At 44.1% G+C, this 14,126-nt stretch overlaps 1 protein-coding gene across 5 annotated transcripts in view; it reads left to right on the forward strand.

Annotated features, from left to right (window-relative positions):
- Positions 1–14,126, forward strand: part of LOC132392954 (anion exchange protein 3-like) — a 183,181-nt gene that overhangs the window by 56,994 nt on the left and 112,061 nt on the right. For all 5 annotated transcript variants that reach the window (XR_009511696.1, XM_059967578.1, XM_059967577.1 and 2 more), the window contains exons 4-6: positions 2,839–3,095; positions 4,709–4,812; positions 6,981–7,204. Coding sequence is in view for 4 of the 5 variants with exons in the window: in XM_059967578.1 (XP_059823561.1) it covers positions 2,839–3,095; positions 4,709–4,812; positions 6,981–7,204 (585 nt within the window). In the remaining variant the exon portion in view is untranslated. The remainder of the gene's footprint in view (positions 1–2,838; positions 3,096–4,708; positions 4,813–6,980; positions 7,205–14,126) is intronic.

Here is a 14,126-nt window from a genome sequence, read left to right on the forward strand (position 1 = left end):
TTTGTTCCGATGTGGACAATGGCTACTGGATCAACCCCAGCTCTGGCCAGGAGTTTATCTACTCATCCAGGGAGATCTCCTACTTGTACTCTTGGTAGGCAAAGCATTATAGGAGACTCTTTGTCAGTGCACACCTGTTTCTCACCCCAACCCTCCTGATAATTGAGTCCCCTCCTATCACCACTTCCTTTTTATGGATTTAGATTTAGGATTAGAGAGGCTCCTCTGCCCTGCCGACCACCCCAGAGGCTTCATGGTTGTCACTGCGCATCGCTAGATGCTCAAAATGGTTGGATACTTCCATCTCTGGGGTTGATTTCCCCAGACACTGTGCGCCTCTTAGCCTGAGCTTCCTTCTCACGGTCACCCATCGGGCTCTTTCTTTCCGGTCTAGAGTTTCAACCATAGCTCTCTTGGGATGTACAATATTTCCCTAAGTGACATCCCGAGCTCATCTGAAATTCTCGACAACGTTGCAGGTCAGCTACCTCCTCCTCAAGTTCAGCTACCTTGTTCCCGAGGTGTTCGATTAACTGACATTTCTCACATATTAGCTCTCCGTGAATCCGATTGTAAGGCAAGACTGAGGCTGCATTATTATACTTTTAGTGGGGAAGAACTACTGCACTACTGAAGATTAAGTGATCATATTTATTTAAATTCTTAAAAGTAAACTACTATTTCTACTACTATTCCTACTCTGCTCCCGATGTAACAGTTAGTGCCTAACACTTAACATGTGCTTGGACCTCCCCGGGGCTTTCTAGATTTGCCTTCTCCAATCGATTCGTTTTCTCTGCTGATTAACTATACCATGAAGTGACTCTTGGTCTCACCTTGTTAGGCCTACAACAACTTCCCTCTATCTAATTATTGCTCGCTTTACTGTCGAAAACACGCTAGGTGCCTCTTCTACTGCTAGCAAAGTGTGTGTGTGTGTGGTGTGTGTGTGTGTGTGTGTGTGTGTGTGTGTGTGTGTGTGTGTGTGTGTGAGAGAGTGTAGAGAGTGTGTGTGTGTGTGTGTGTGTGTGTGTGAGTGTGTGTGTGGTGTGAGTGTGTGTGGTGTGTGTGTGAGTATGTGTGTGTGTGGTGTGTGTGTGTGTGTGTGTGTGAGAGAGTGTAGAGAGTGTGTGTGTGTGTGTGTGTGTGTGGTGTGTGTGTGTGAGAGAGTGTGTGTGTGTGTGTGTGTGTGTGTGAGTGAGTGTGTGTGTGGTGTGAGTGAGTGTGTGTGTGTGTGTGTGTGTGTGGTGTGAGTGTGTGTGGTGTGTGTGTGAGTATGTGTATGTGTGGTGTGTGTGTGTGTGTGGTGTGTGTGAGTGTGTGTGTGTGTGTGGTGTGTGTATGTGTGTGTGTGTGAGTGTGTGTGTGTGGTGTGTGTGTGGTGTGTGAGTGAGTGTGTGTGTGTGGTGTGTGTGTGTGGTGTGTGGTGTGAGTGTGTGTGTGTGGTGTGCGTGTGAGTGAGTGTGTGTGTGGTGTGTGTGCGTGGTGTGTGTGTGAGTGAGTGTGTGTGTGTGTGTGTGTGTGTGAGTGTGTGTGTGTGTGTGTGGTGTATGTGTGTGGTGTGTGGTGTGAGTGTGTGTGTGTGGTGTGCGTGTGAGTGACTGTGTGTGTGGTGTGTGTGCGTGGTGTGTGTGTGTGAGTGTGTGTGTGTGTGTGTGTGTGTGTGTGTGTGTGTGTGTGTGTGTGTGTGTGTGTGTGTGTGTGGTGTGTGTGTGGTGTGCGCGCACTCTTAACTCCTGGTGGAGTTGTCAGGGTGCCATCATGACAAGCTTCTTGCACCGATCTTTTTGGTGATTGCTCATTGTACGGTGTGTTTGGACATCTGAAACCCGGCAAAGCCCATCCCTCTCCAGGTTTCTTGGAGCTGGCTGGATTCAAACTCAGGAGCCTTCACTCCAAAGTCCGGAGTCCGCTGATGCCACTACGCCACCAGCCGGCTATGGAAACTGCTTATGCACACTGGTTGTTGTCCATCCTGCTGGGAGCCATCTTTCATTGATTCTATTGTGTTTCTTGTATTTACTGTGGATGCCGACAAGAAGATGAATTCCAGGGCTTTATATGGTGATATTCATGTACTTTGATAAAAATTTACCTGAACTTTGAACTTTGGAGAGGGGCATTCAACACTCAGACGCTGGGGTAGAAACTGTCCTTGAGCCCAGTGGTACATGCTTTCTGCCTTTTGTATCTTCTGCCCAGTGGAGAGGGGAGAAGCGAGAATGTCTGGGGTGGGTGGGGTCTGGCAGCTTTACTGAGGCTATGAGAAGTATACAAGGCAGCGTAGGTTTAAGGTGATAGAGGGAAAGGTTTAAAAGACACCTGAAGGGCATCTTCTTCACACAGAGGGTGGTAAGTACATGGAGCAATCTGAAAGGGGCAAGTCCAAAGACAACAGTTAAGAAATATTTGAATAATTGTATGTATAAATGCAGGCAACGTTCATGATTCAAAAATGCTTATTGTCACTCTTTCATACTTGAATGTAAAGACGAGCAAAATGATTGTTATTTCAGATGTGACGCAACCTATAAAAACACAAGATCACAATAAATTTAAATGTAAAATCCATCCTATAAAACACAATGTACAAATAACTGTTTGAGAGAGGCCATTGTATGTACTTTTGTAAGACAGGTGCAGGAGTACTTGAACATGAGGTGACTCTGACATGATATGATAATGATAAAGGTTTAGAGTTATTGGGGAAAATGGGATTAGCACACATGGGTACTGGGGTCAGTATGGGGGGTTTTTGGGCTGCTTGGAGTGCTTCCATGTCTATGGCTCCAAGAGGGACCACGTGGTCTCTGCACTGAGGTTCTCTGTAATCTCCAGATCACCGGCGCACCTCCCTTCATATCCACCACCCACTCTCCTCCCACTTGCCGCTGCACATGTGCTTCAGGAGGAAGGTTCTTCACTCAGAGCGGAAGAGGAAGAAAAAGAGGAAGAAGAAAAAGACGTCGGTGCCGCCGTCGGAGGAGACGCCCACCATCCAAGAGGTGGATGAGGAGGAAGACGAGGAGGTCTCAGAGGTGGAGGTACAGGACAAGGAGCTGTCGGCAAGTGAGGAGGCACACGACCCACCACAGGTGAGGGGCCAGATCGCCCTGATAGGGCAAGGAGTGCATCAAGGTCACTGTCCCCTGACCCGCACTCCGAACACAGGGGAGAGGCACAGGAGGCTGCAGACACTGGAATCTGGAGCCACGCACAATCTGCTGGAGGAACACGGTGGGTCGAGTACATCTTGTCCGACACATTGGCCAATGCTCTGACCTCCTGTAGTTTGTGTTTTTGTTGTGGCTATTCCAGATTAAGGTCCCTTCTGCTGCTGTGTCTGGTTGTGACCAATGCAGAATGATCCACTCACCACAACGATTGACCACATGTTGTATAATGGAAATACTTAGAAAATCATTCCTAGTTTTATTTCTGATTCAGCACCAAGGAGGCATTGTACATGTGTAAAGGTTATAAGGAATTAGAATTATATAAAGAGTAAAATAGACCATAAGACCGTAAACATAGGGGCAAAATTAAACCATTTGGCCAATTGAGTCTGCTCTACCATTTGATCATGGCAGATTTATTATCCCTTTTAACTCTTCTCTCCATTAATTTTGACGCCCTTAATAATCAAGAACCTATCAACCTCTGCTTTAAATATATCCAATGTCCTTGGCCTCCCCAGCTGTCTGTGGCAAAGAATTCTACAGATTCACTATCCAAGAAGGAAAGGAAAATGATTAATAATCATATAAGCATAGGAGTTGAGATGTTACATTGAAGTTGGATAAGATGTTGGTGAAGCCTAATTTGGCATATTGTGTGAAGTTTTCGTCACCTACCTACAGGGAAGATATCAATGAGATTGAAAGAGTGCAGAGAAAATTTACAAGGATGTTGCAGGACTTGAGGAACTGAGTGATAGATTGAACAAGTTAGAACTTTATTCCCTGAAGTATAGGAGAATGAGGCGAGATTTGACAGGTATGCAAAATTATGATGATTATAGATAGGCTAAATACATGCAAGCTTCTCCCCCTGAGTTTAAGTGACATTAGAACTAGAGGTCATGGGTTAAGGGTAAAAGGTGAAATATTCAAGGGGATCATGAGGGGGAACTTCTTCACTCAGAGAGTGGTGAAAGTGTAGAAAGAGCTGCCAGCAGAAGATGTGGGTGGGGAGTTTGATTTCAACATTTAAGAGAAGTTTGGATAAGCACATGGGAGGGAAGGGTAGGGAGGGCTATGGTCCAGTTGTGTTTCAGTTACGCTAGGCAGAATAATAGTTTGACACAGGCTAGATGGGCCGAAGGGTCTGTGAAGCTAACACTCTATGACTCTAAAAAAGATTAAAATACACATCAGCCAATCACTGAGCCACACCACATATCAAAGACATACAGGTTAGGAGTTTAATTGCTCACTGTAAATTATCCTATAGTTGCCAGTTACAGGCTGTGATCTAGTCCAAAGGGATTCAGGGGTTTTAAACATCAATCCCTGTGAATAGGTTATAGGTTAGAATGCAATCAGAAGGGTCGGGACATTTATGTACAGAGTAACATTTTTCCTATTGGATCAGTCAGGAGCAGGGATTGCTATTGTGTGGATGGCTCGTTCGGTGACCTAGGCAGAGCTGTGGGTCACTGGGTTTTCTATGTGCAGTCGACCTGACATGTTCTCTCTGCCCCCTCCAGTTCCTCATTACTTCTCGTGACTCGATGGAGAGCCTGCTGATGGAGGAGCAGATCCTGCAGCCCTGTGAACCACTCTCAGAGTCAACATCAATGCTGGCAGAAAGGTCAGACTCAGACTGTGTGTGTGTGTGTGTGTGTGTGTGTGTGTGTGTGTGTGTGTGAGAGTGTGTGTGTGGGAGTGTGTGTGAGTGTGTGTGTGTGAGTGTGTGTGAGTGTGTGTGTGGGAGTGTGTGTGTGAGTGTGTGTGTGTGTGAGTGAGTGTGTGTGAGTGTGTGTGTGAGTGTGTGTGAGTGTGTATGCGGGAGTGTGTGTGTGTGAGTGTGTGTGTGTATGTGTGAGTGTGTATGTGTGTGTGTGAGTGTGTGTGTGTATGTGTGAGTGTGTGTGTGAGTGTGTGTGTGAGTGAGTGTGTGTGAGTGTGTGAGTGAGTGTGTGTGAGTGTGTGTGTGTGAGTGCGGGTGTGTGAGTGTGTGTGTGAGTGAGTGTGTGTGAGTGTGTGAGCGTGTGTGTGTGAGTGTATGTGAGTGAGTGTGTGTGTGTGTGTGAGTGAGTGAGTGTGTGTGTGAGTGTGTGTGTGTGTGAATGTGTGTGAGTGTGTGTGTGTGTGTGTGTGTGTGTGTGTTTGTGTGTGTGTGTGTGTGTGTAAGTAACTATTGGTCCCATATGGTGATGGGATGATTGGTGCTCAGGATTGTGAGACCAGTGGCGGGTGTCAGAGATACCTGGAAAATGCCGATAATGAATGCACAGTCTTGTGGACATCAGGGAAGGAGGCTGAAGGTGGAGAGATATTGGGAGTCACAGCTCCATTTACCCCCACTGTAGAATGACCCTGGGGAACATTGGCCCTGTTTACCCCCAGAGAAGATACTCACTGCCCACCGCCAGTTCCACACAGTGGCCTGTGGTTTGAGTATCTCAGAAGCTGCTGATCTCCTGGGATTCTCACACAAAACAAACTCTAGCGTTTACAGAGAGTGGTGCAAAAACAAAAAAACACCCAGGGAGCGGCAGCTGTGTGGGTGAAAACGCCTCGTAAATGAGCAAGGTCAGAGGAGAATGCCCAGACTGGTTCCAGCTGACAGTTACTCAAATAAGCACACATTACATCAGTAGTGGGCAGAAGAGCATTTCTGAACGCACAGTGTGTCATGTCGAACCTGGAAGTGACTGGGCTACAGCAGCAGAAGACCACGAACATACACTGAGTGGCCACTTTATTAGGTACTGTACAGGACTGCTTGGGTGGTGGTAGAGGCAGAAGTATTTGAGATTTTTAAAAGCCATTTAGACAGACACATGAATGTGAGGAAAATGGAAGGATGTGGACATTGTGCAGGCAGAAGAGACTAGTTTAGTTGGCCATTTGATTACTAATTTAATTGGCTTAGCACAACTTTGTGGGTCGAAGGGCCTGTTCCTGTGCTGTACTGTTCTGTGTCTACGTTTAGGGGCTACCTAATAAAGTGGCCACTGAGTCTGTATTGGAATATAGAACAGTACAGCACAGGAACAGGCAACTCAGCCCACACTGTTGTGCCAAGATAATTAAACTATTAATTAAACACCTGACTAAAGTAATGCCTTGTGCTTACATGATATCCATTTATCTAGTTCTGTAATTTATGGAAATTTTTATTTCTTGCACTCTACTGCTGTCACAATGAGACAATTTTCACAATGTACTTCAGTTATAAAGAACCTGATACAAGTTCTGTCTTTCGAAGAGCCTCTTAGACTCCTCTGTCATACTCAGAATCAGATTTATTATCACTGGTATAGGTCGTGAAATTTGTGTTTTGTGGCAACAGTGTAGTGCAAGGCATAGCATATGTTCTATAAATTATAATAAGAAATATATAAAAAATAAATAAGTAGTGCAAACTGAGTGCAAAAATATAGTGAGGTGGTGTTTATGGGTTCATTGTTCAGAAATCTGATGGCAGAGGGGAAGAAGCTGAGTGTGTGTCTCCAGGCACCTGTAGCTCCTACCTGATGGGAGCAGTGAGAAGAGGGGATGGGAGTCCTTACTGATGGATGCCACTTTTTTTGAGGCATTGCCTTTTGAAGATGTCCTTGATGGTGGGAAGCTAGTGACCATGACGGACTGGCTGAGTTTACAAGTCTCACAACTTCTTTCTATCCTGTGCACTGGAACCTCTGTACATCTGTAGAAATTTGCTGGAATCTTTGGTGACAAATGTAACCAAGCACAGCACAGTGTCTCAAGGACTATACAGTCATCTGAAATTTATCTCTGCCTATTCCTCAGTTGTATGGGACCTTCCCCGGATTCCCCGGACATCTCTCCAAACAGCCACGGAAAGTGGAAGTCAGTGCACCGGGTGGCAGGTGCCCAGAGGACGAGCTACAACCTGCAGGAGCGGGTCTGTATCGGGAGCATGACCTCACTGGGGACTGCCGTGTACCAAAAGGTGCCGACAGACGAGGCTGAGGCTCAGATGTTAGCCACCGTTGACCTGGACGACATGAAAAGTAAGAACACATCTCTCCATGATCATGAACAATGGGTTAAAGTGCAAAGTCAAGTTTATTGTCATCTGACTGTACATAAGTACAACTAAACAAGGCAACATTCCCCTGGACTATGGTGTACCCATAAAACTTACATCACACACGGCACATAAAACAAAATATTACCATACGTAAGTTAATAAAATATTGAGAATTTGCTAACAGAAACTGACAAATGAATCTAAAGTAAATCCACCTTGGGACACCACATCACAAGCTCAAAATTTGTTCTCATTCTCCTGAAACCATGGATTGGACTGTGAGAAATTGAGCTAGTCCAGAGCAAATCATAATCACAAATGATTCTGCAGATGCTGGAAATCCACAGTAACACACACAAAATGCTTGGGGATTTCAGCAGGTCAGGCAGCATCCATGGAGAGGAATAAAAGGTCGACATCTTGGACCAAGATTCAGGGTCCTGATGAAGAGTCGTGGCACAAAACATCAGCTGTTTATTTCTCTCCATTTTGTGTGTGTCTCTCTTTGTCTAGAGCCTTAGCACCCTGTTGAGACAAACATTTCCTCAGATTTTACTGGGATTTTCATTCTTCCTGGAACCTGTTTCATAGAACATAGAACATAAAGGACAGTTTAATACACAGTACAGGCCCTCTTAGCCTACTCTAAGATCAATCTAACTCTTCCCTCCTACATAACCTTCCATTTTTTAAATCATCCATGATATTATCAAAGATTTTCTTAAATCTCCCTCATGTATCTGCTTCTACTACCACCAAGCTATTTTCAATAATTGATATTGGTTTATTATTGTCACATGTACCAAGACATAGTGAAAAGTTTTTCTGCCTTCCAGACAGATAATTCCATACATGGATACATCAAGGTAGTACAAGATGCAGGGTTACAGATATTGGGGAATTAATTAGGTAAATTAATTTATTATGAATCTGGGAATACTTCCTTGAAAGTGTTGGCACAGGTAGATAGGGTCATAAAGGGAGCTTTTGGCACATTGGCCTTCATTATTCAGAGTATTGACTGCAAGAGTTGGGATGTTACATTAAAGTTGTATAAGATGTTGGTGAGGTCAAATTAGGAGTATTGTGTGCATTTGTCATCACCTATCCACAGGAACGATGTCATTTAGATTGAAAGAATACAAAGAAAATTTACAATGATGTTGCCGGAACATGAGGAGCTGAGTTATGGGGAAAGGATGAATAGATTTGGACTTTATTCCCTGGAGCGTAGGAGAATGAGGGGAGATTTAATAGAGGTATGCAAAATTATGAGGGGTATAGATGGATAAATGCAAACAGGCTTTTTCCACTGAGGTTGATGAGACTAGAACTAGAAGTCATGAATTCCGGGTGAAAGGTGAACAATTTAAGGGAATATAAGGGGGAACTTAACTCAAAGGGTGGTGTGAGTGTAGATTGAGCTGCCAGTGAAAGAGGGGGATGTGAGTTTAAGTTCAACATTTAAGAGAAGTTTGGATAAGTACTTGGATGAGAAGGGTATGAAGAGCTCTGGTCCAGGATTGGGTTGAAGGGACTAGGTAGAGTAGCACTTTGGCACAGACTAGATGGGCCAAAGGGCCTGCTTCTGCCTGGTAGTGCTCTATAGATCCAGGGTTACAGGTACTGTTGAATTAAATTGGTTTATTATTGTTACAAGTACCAAGGTACAGAGAAAAGCTTTGTTTAGCATACCATCCTATTAGATAATTTCATTACACTGTGCATTAAGGTGGAACAATGTTAAACAATAGCAGAGTGCAGAATAAAGTGTTACAGTCACAGATAAAGTGCAGTGCAGGCAGACAATAAGGTGCAAGATCATAATGAGGCAGGTTGTGAGGTCAAAGGTCCATCTTATAATTCAAGAGTCAAGAGTCTAATAACATCTTGAATCTTATAATTCAAGAGTCTAATAACAGTGCCTGATGAGAAAGGAGAAAAGAAAGAATGTTGGGGGTAGATGGTGTCTGGCTGCGATACTGAAGCAGTGAGAAGTGAAGACAGATTCCACAGGGCTGTGGTTGGCTTCCGTGATTTGCTGAGCCGTGTCCACCGCTCTTGCAGTCACAGGCAAAGCAGATGCCATTCCAAACAGTGTTGCAGCCAGATAGGATGCTTTTTATGGTGCACCTGTGCAAGTCAGTGAGGGTTACTGGGAACACCCTGAATTTTCTTAACCTTTTGCATTAAAGGATAAAATGAAAACCATGTTTGCCGTAGGATTTTCACCAATATTCTAAATGATGAAGTTGTACAAGACATTGGTGAGGCCTAATTTGGAGTATTGTTCTGGTCACCTACCTATCGGAAAGATATCAATAATATTGAAAGATTACAGAGAAAATTTACAAGGATGTTGCTGGGATTGAGGACCTGAGTTATAGGGAAGAGATTGTATAAGTTAGGACTTTATTCCCTAGAGTGTAGGAGAATGAAGGGAAAATGGTATACAACATCATGAAAGGTAAATACAATCAGGCTTTTTCCACTGAGGGTGGGTAAGACCCATCAGAGGTCATGTATTTGAGGGAATCTGAGGGGAAATTCTTCACTCAGAGGGTGGCACGAGAGTGGAATCAGTTGCCAGCTAAAGGATGCGGGTTCAGATTCATTGAAACATACAGTGAAATGCGTCATCTGTGTTAACAAAAAACACACCCAAGGATGGCCGGGGGCTGCCTGCAGAAGTTGCCACTTATGCCGTCATCAATATAGTGACATTTTAAAGAAGTTTGGATAGGTATATGAATGGGAGAGGTATTGGGTGCAGGTGGATTGGACTAGGCAGAAGATCAGGTTGGCATGGACTGGATAGGCTGAAGGGCCTGTTTCTATATTGTATTACTATGTACAAACCAGTTGAATAGTTGCTGGTTAGCAAAGGGTTACCGGTTATGAACACTAAATCGCTTTCCCTCAGAAGAATATGGATTTAAGCCTGACATCATGGAACGAAATCGAACACCCTGAGGGGAAAACAGATCCAAAGCTGTCCCAGTGTCCGCACATCAGAGAGGAATCGCCTCTCGTTAACTGCGCTCTCTGCCTCTGTGGCAAAGTCAGTCACAGAGTGAAGCCAATCAGGCTGCACCACGGTGAGGCAAATCAGACAACGCCACAGTGAGCCACACCTCAGCCATCTTCCTCACTTAGTGAGTTGCCTCCATTGTTACGGGTGCCCCGACAGCACTCTCCTCCAGACTCACGATGATGGTCATCGAGGAAGATGATGAGAACAAGGCTCCTGGCACCGAAGCTTTTGAGCTTATAGGAAATGAAGACTTCGAGGAATTTGCTTTTGATTTTGAGGATTATGATCTCTGGGAGTCCATTAATAGCTGTCTTCACAACAATGGAGAAGCTTCCTGTAAGTAATTTGTACAGCATAAACTAATCTTAAACACATGAGATTCTGCAGATGCTGGAAATCCAGAGTGATACACACAAGATGCTGGTCAAGGGGCATCCATGGAGGGGAATGAACAGTCAATATTTCAGGCTGAGACCCTTCATCAGGACTGGAAAGGAAGAGGATATAGTCAGAATTTGAAGGAATACAAGCTGGCAGGTGAGAGGTAAAACCAGGTGAGGGGAAAGGTGGCTGGCAAGGGAAGGGGAACAAAGTGAGAAACTGGAAGGGACAAATAGTTGAAAAGCAGCAGAGATCACAGAGGGAGAACAGTGAGAGAGGGTCTCACTGAACATCCATAGAAGAGAAAATTTAAACTTCAGGGAGGGCACATCTTGAAGAGACATAAGGTGGGAGATTCTGCAGATGCTGGAAATCCAGAGCAACACACATAAAATGCTGGAGGCACTCAGTAGGTCAGGCAGCATCCATGGAGGGGAATGAACAGTCAATATTTCGGGCTGAGTCCCTTCATCAGGACTACAATGCATGCTTCTTTTCAAAGCTTTTTAAAAAAATATAAGTGGAGCATATATAGTCATGTGTCATACAGTCATACAGTATGAAAGTAGGACCTTCGGCCCAACTCATCCATGCTATCTAAGCTAGTGTATGAAGGGTCTCAGCCCAAAATGTTGACTGTTTATTCCCCTCCAGAGATGCTTCCTTACTTGCTGAGTTCCTCCAGCATTTTGTGTGTGATACAAACTGATGTTTTTCCATTCCGGTGAATCTATAATGGAACTGAACATTGTATCCAGCTGTGATTAACCGGGAGTTTTTAATAAGCTGTGACTCTTTTTATTCCTGGCAGCCCAATGTTATTCTCAGTACCCATGCCCCAGGGGTTGGTGACTTTATATTTAAAGATTAAAGCTCTTTTAAAGATTGGCTTTATTTGTCACATGTGCATTGAAACATACAGTGAAATGCTTCATTTTTGTGTCAATGACCAACACAGTCAGAGGATGTGTTCAGGGCCAGCCTGCCAGCGTCACCATGATTCTGGCACCAAAATAGCATGCCCTCAACTCACTAACTCCAGTCTTTGGCATGTGGGAGGAAACCAGAGAACCCGGGGGAAACCCACATGGTCACAGGGAGAACATACAAATTCCTTACAGGCAGTGGCAGGAGTTGAACTCCCATCACTGGCACAGTAAGGTGTTACTTTAACCACCCTGCTACTGCGTACAGCAGGCTCGCTAACATGCACTGCCCATCCCACACAGTTCAAAGCTGCCACACAGTGGTGACTTCCTGCTACTACAGGTGTCTGATCGTTGAATAATATGCTTACCAGTCTTCTTGTGCACCCGTAGACAGAGAAGCAGATAGGACACTACCACCCTACAAACTGTCTTTACCAAAAACTCCCTTCTGGGGCTATTAAAACAAAAACTTTACACCATCTTAAAAGTTTCTTCCCCTAGGCAATTAATCTGATCGACCATTCTAGTTAACCTCCCCACCCCCTCTATTTGTTACACATACCACTGCATTGCACTGTGAACACTATAGACCACTTTTTATAATACTGTTTACATCATACATGCATTCATGTATTTATGTACATCTTATTCCTTATCCGTCCTTTAATGTCCAACTTTAACCTCTTTTTATATAATTCTTAATCCTTTATAATAAGATTATAAGACCATAAGACATAGGAGAAGAATTAGGCCATGTGGCCCATCGAGTATGCTCCACCTTTTTATCATGGCTACTTTATTTTCCCTCTCAATACCATCCTTCTGTCTTCTCCCTGTTAACTTTGGCGCCCTTACTAATCAAAAATGTATCAGCATTCACTTTAACTCAGACTTTGCCTCCACAACCATCTGTGGCAATGAATTCCACATATTCGCCACTCTGACTAAAGAAATACTGTTCTAATGGGATGTTTGTCTGTAAAGGATTGTTTGTCCTTCTTTATGTGTGTATTTCATTGTGTTTACTATGAATGTTCACAAGAAAATGAATCTTAGGGTAGTATATGGTGACATATCTCTCCATTGATTTACTTTGATAAATTTACTTTGAACTTTTTGAACACTACCTTGTTCTACCTTTGAACACTCCTTCTATTCTGAATTTGTGCCCCTTGCATCTACCTGGGACTCTCCCACTATTGGAAACATCCACTCTATCTAGGTCTTTCAATATTCAATAGTTTCAATGCAATTCCCCCTCATACATCTAAAGTCCAGCGAGTACAGGGTCAGAGCTATCAAACACTCCTTCCTGCTAGAGGAAAGATAGCATTAAGCTAGAAAGAGTGTCGGGGATATTATGAGGATGTTGCCGGGACCCTAGGGAGTGATTATGGAAGCAGATTAGGACTTTATTCATTGGAACATATAGCAATAAGATGTGAATTATAGAGGTGTATACATTTATGAGAAGCTTAGATGGGTGAATGTGTGTAGTCATTTTCCCAGAAATGGGAAATCAAGAACTAGAGGACATGGGTTTAGAAAGGTGAGCTGTCTCATTGAGGGGTCAGCGATGAAAAGGGTGAGTAGTTTTAAACATCTCCAGGGATCTGTCCATTGATGCAATCATGAAGAAGACACAACAGAGGCTCTATTTCATCAGGATTTGAGGAGATTTCATTTGTCACCAAAAACTCTGGCAAATTTCTACAGATGTAGTGCGGAGAACATTCTGACTGGTTGCATCAACGTCTAGTGTGGACGCTCCAATGCACAGGACCAGAAAAAGCTACAAAGGGCTGTAGACTCAGCCAGCTCCATCACGGGCACGAGCCTCCCCACCATTAAGGACATCTTCAAAAGGTTGAGCCTCAGGAAGGCAATGTCCATCTTTAAGGACCCCCACCACTCGGCATGACTACCATTTGGGAGGAAGTACAGGAGCCTGAAGATGCATTTTAGGAACAGCCTCTTCACCTATGCCGTCAGTTGTCTGAACAGTTTCCAGGCTGTATGACTCTAGGACTCTCATAGGTTCATACAGCATTGAAAGTGATATCTCCAGTGGTGAAAACGGCATTTAGTACGCTGGCCTTCACTGTCGGCTCATTGAGTGTAGGAGTTGAGACATTACTGTATGTTGCATTGAACATGTTGCTGGTGAGGCTGCACTTGGAGTAATGTGTACAGTTTGTGTCACCCTATTATAGGGAAGATGTGGTTAATCTGGAAACAGTACAGAAAAGATTTACGAGAATGCTGCCTGGACCAGAGGGGCTGAGTTATTTTTATCTATTTAGAGAAACAAGACTGATTAGGCCCTTCCGGCCCTTCAAACCACACCTCTCAGCAACCCCTATCAACACAGATTTAACCATAACCTAATCACAGTATTGATGAAGGGTATTCAGACTCCAACTCTCAATGTAATTGTGATCTGTGCATAGAGGGAATGCCAGCACAATCAGAATCAGGTTTAGCATCAGTGTCTTATCTGACGTGACTTGTCCACCGTGGTTGGCAGCTCATCCAGGGAAACTCTGATCTCAGAAACC

The sequence above is a fragment of the Hypanus sabinus genome, chromosome 4 (assembly GCF_030144855.1).
Source record: "Hypanus sabinus isolate sHypSab1 chromosome 4, sHypSab1.hap1, whole genome shotgun sequence".
NCBI lineage: Eukaryota > Metazoa > Chordata > Chondrichthyes > Myliobatiformes > Dasyatidae > Hypanus > Hypanus sabinus.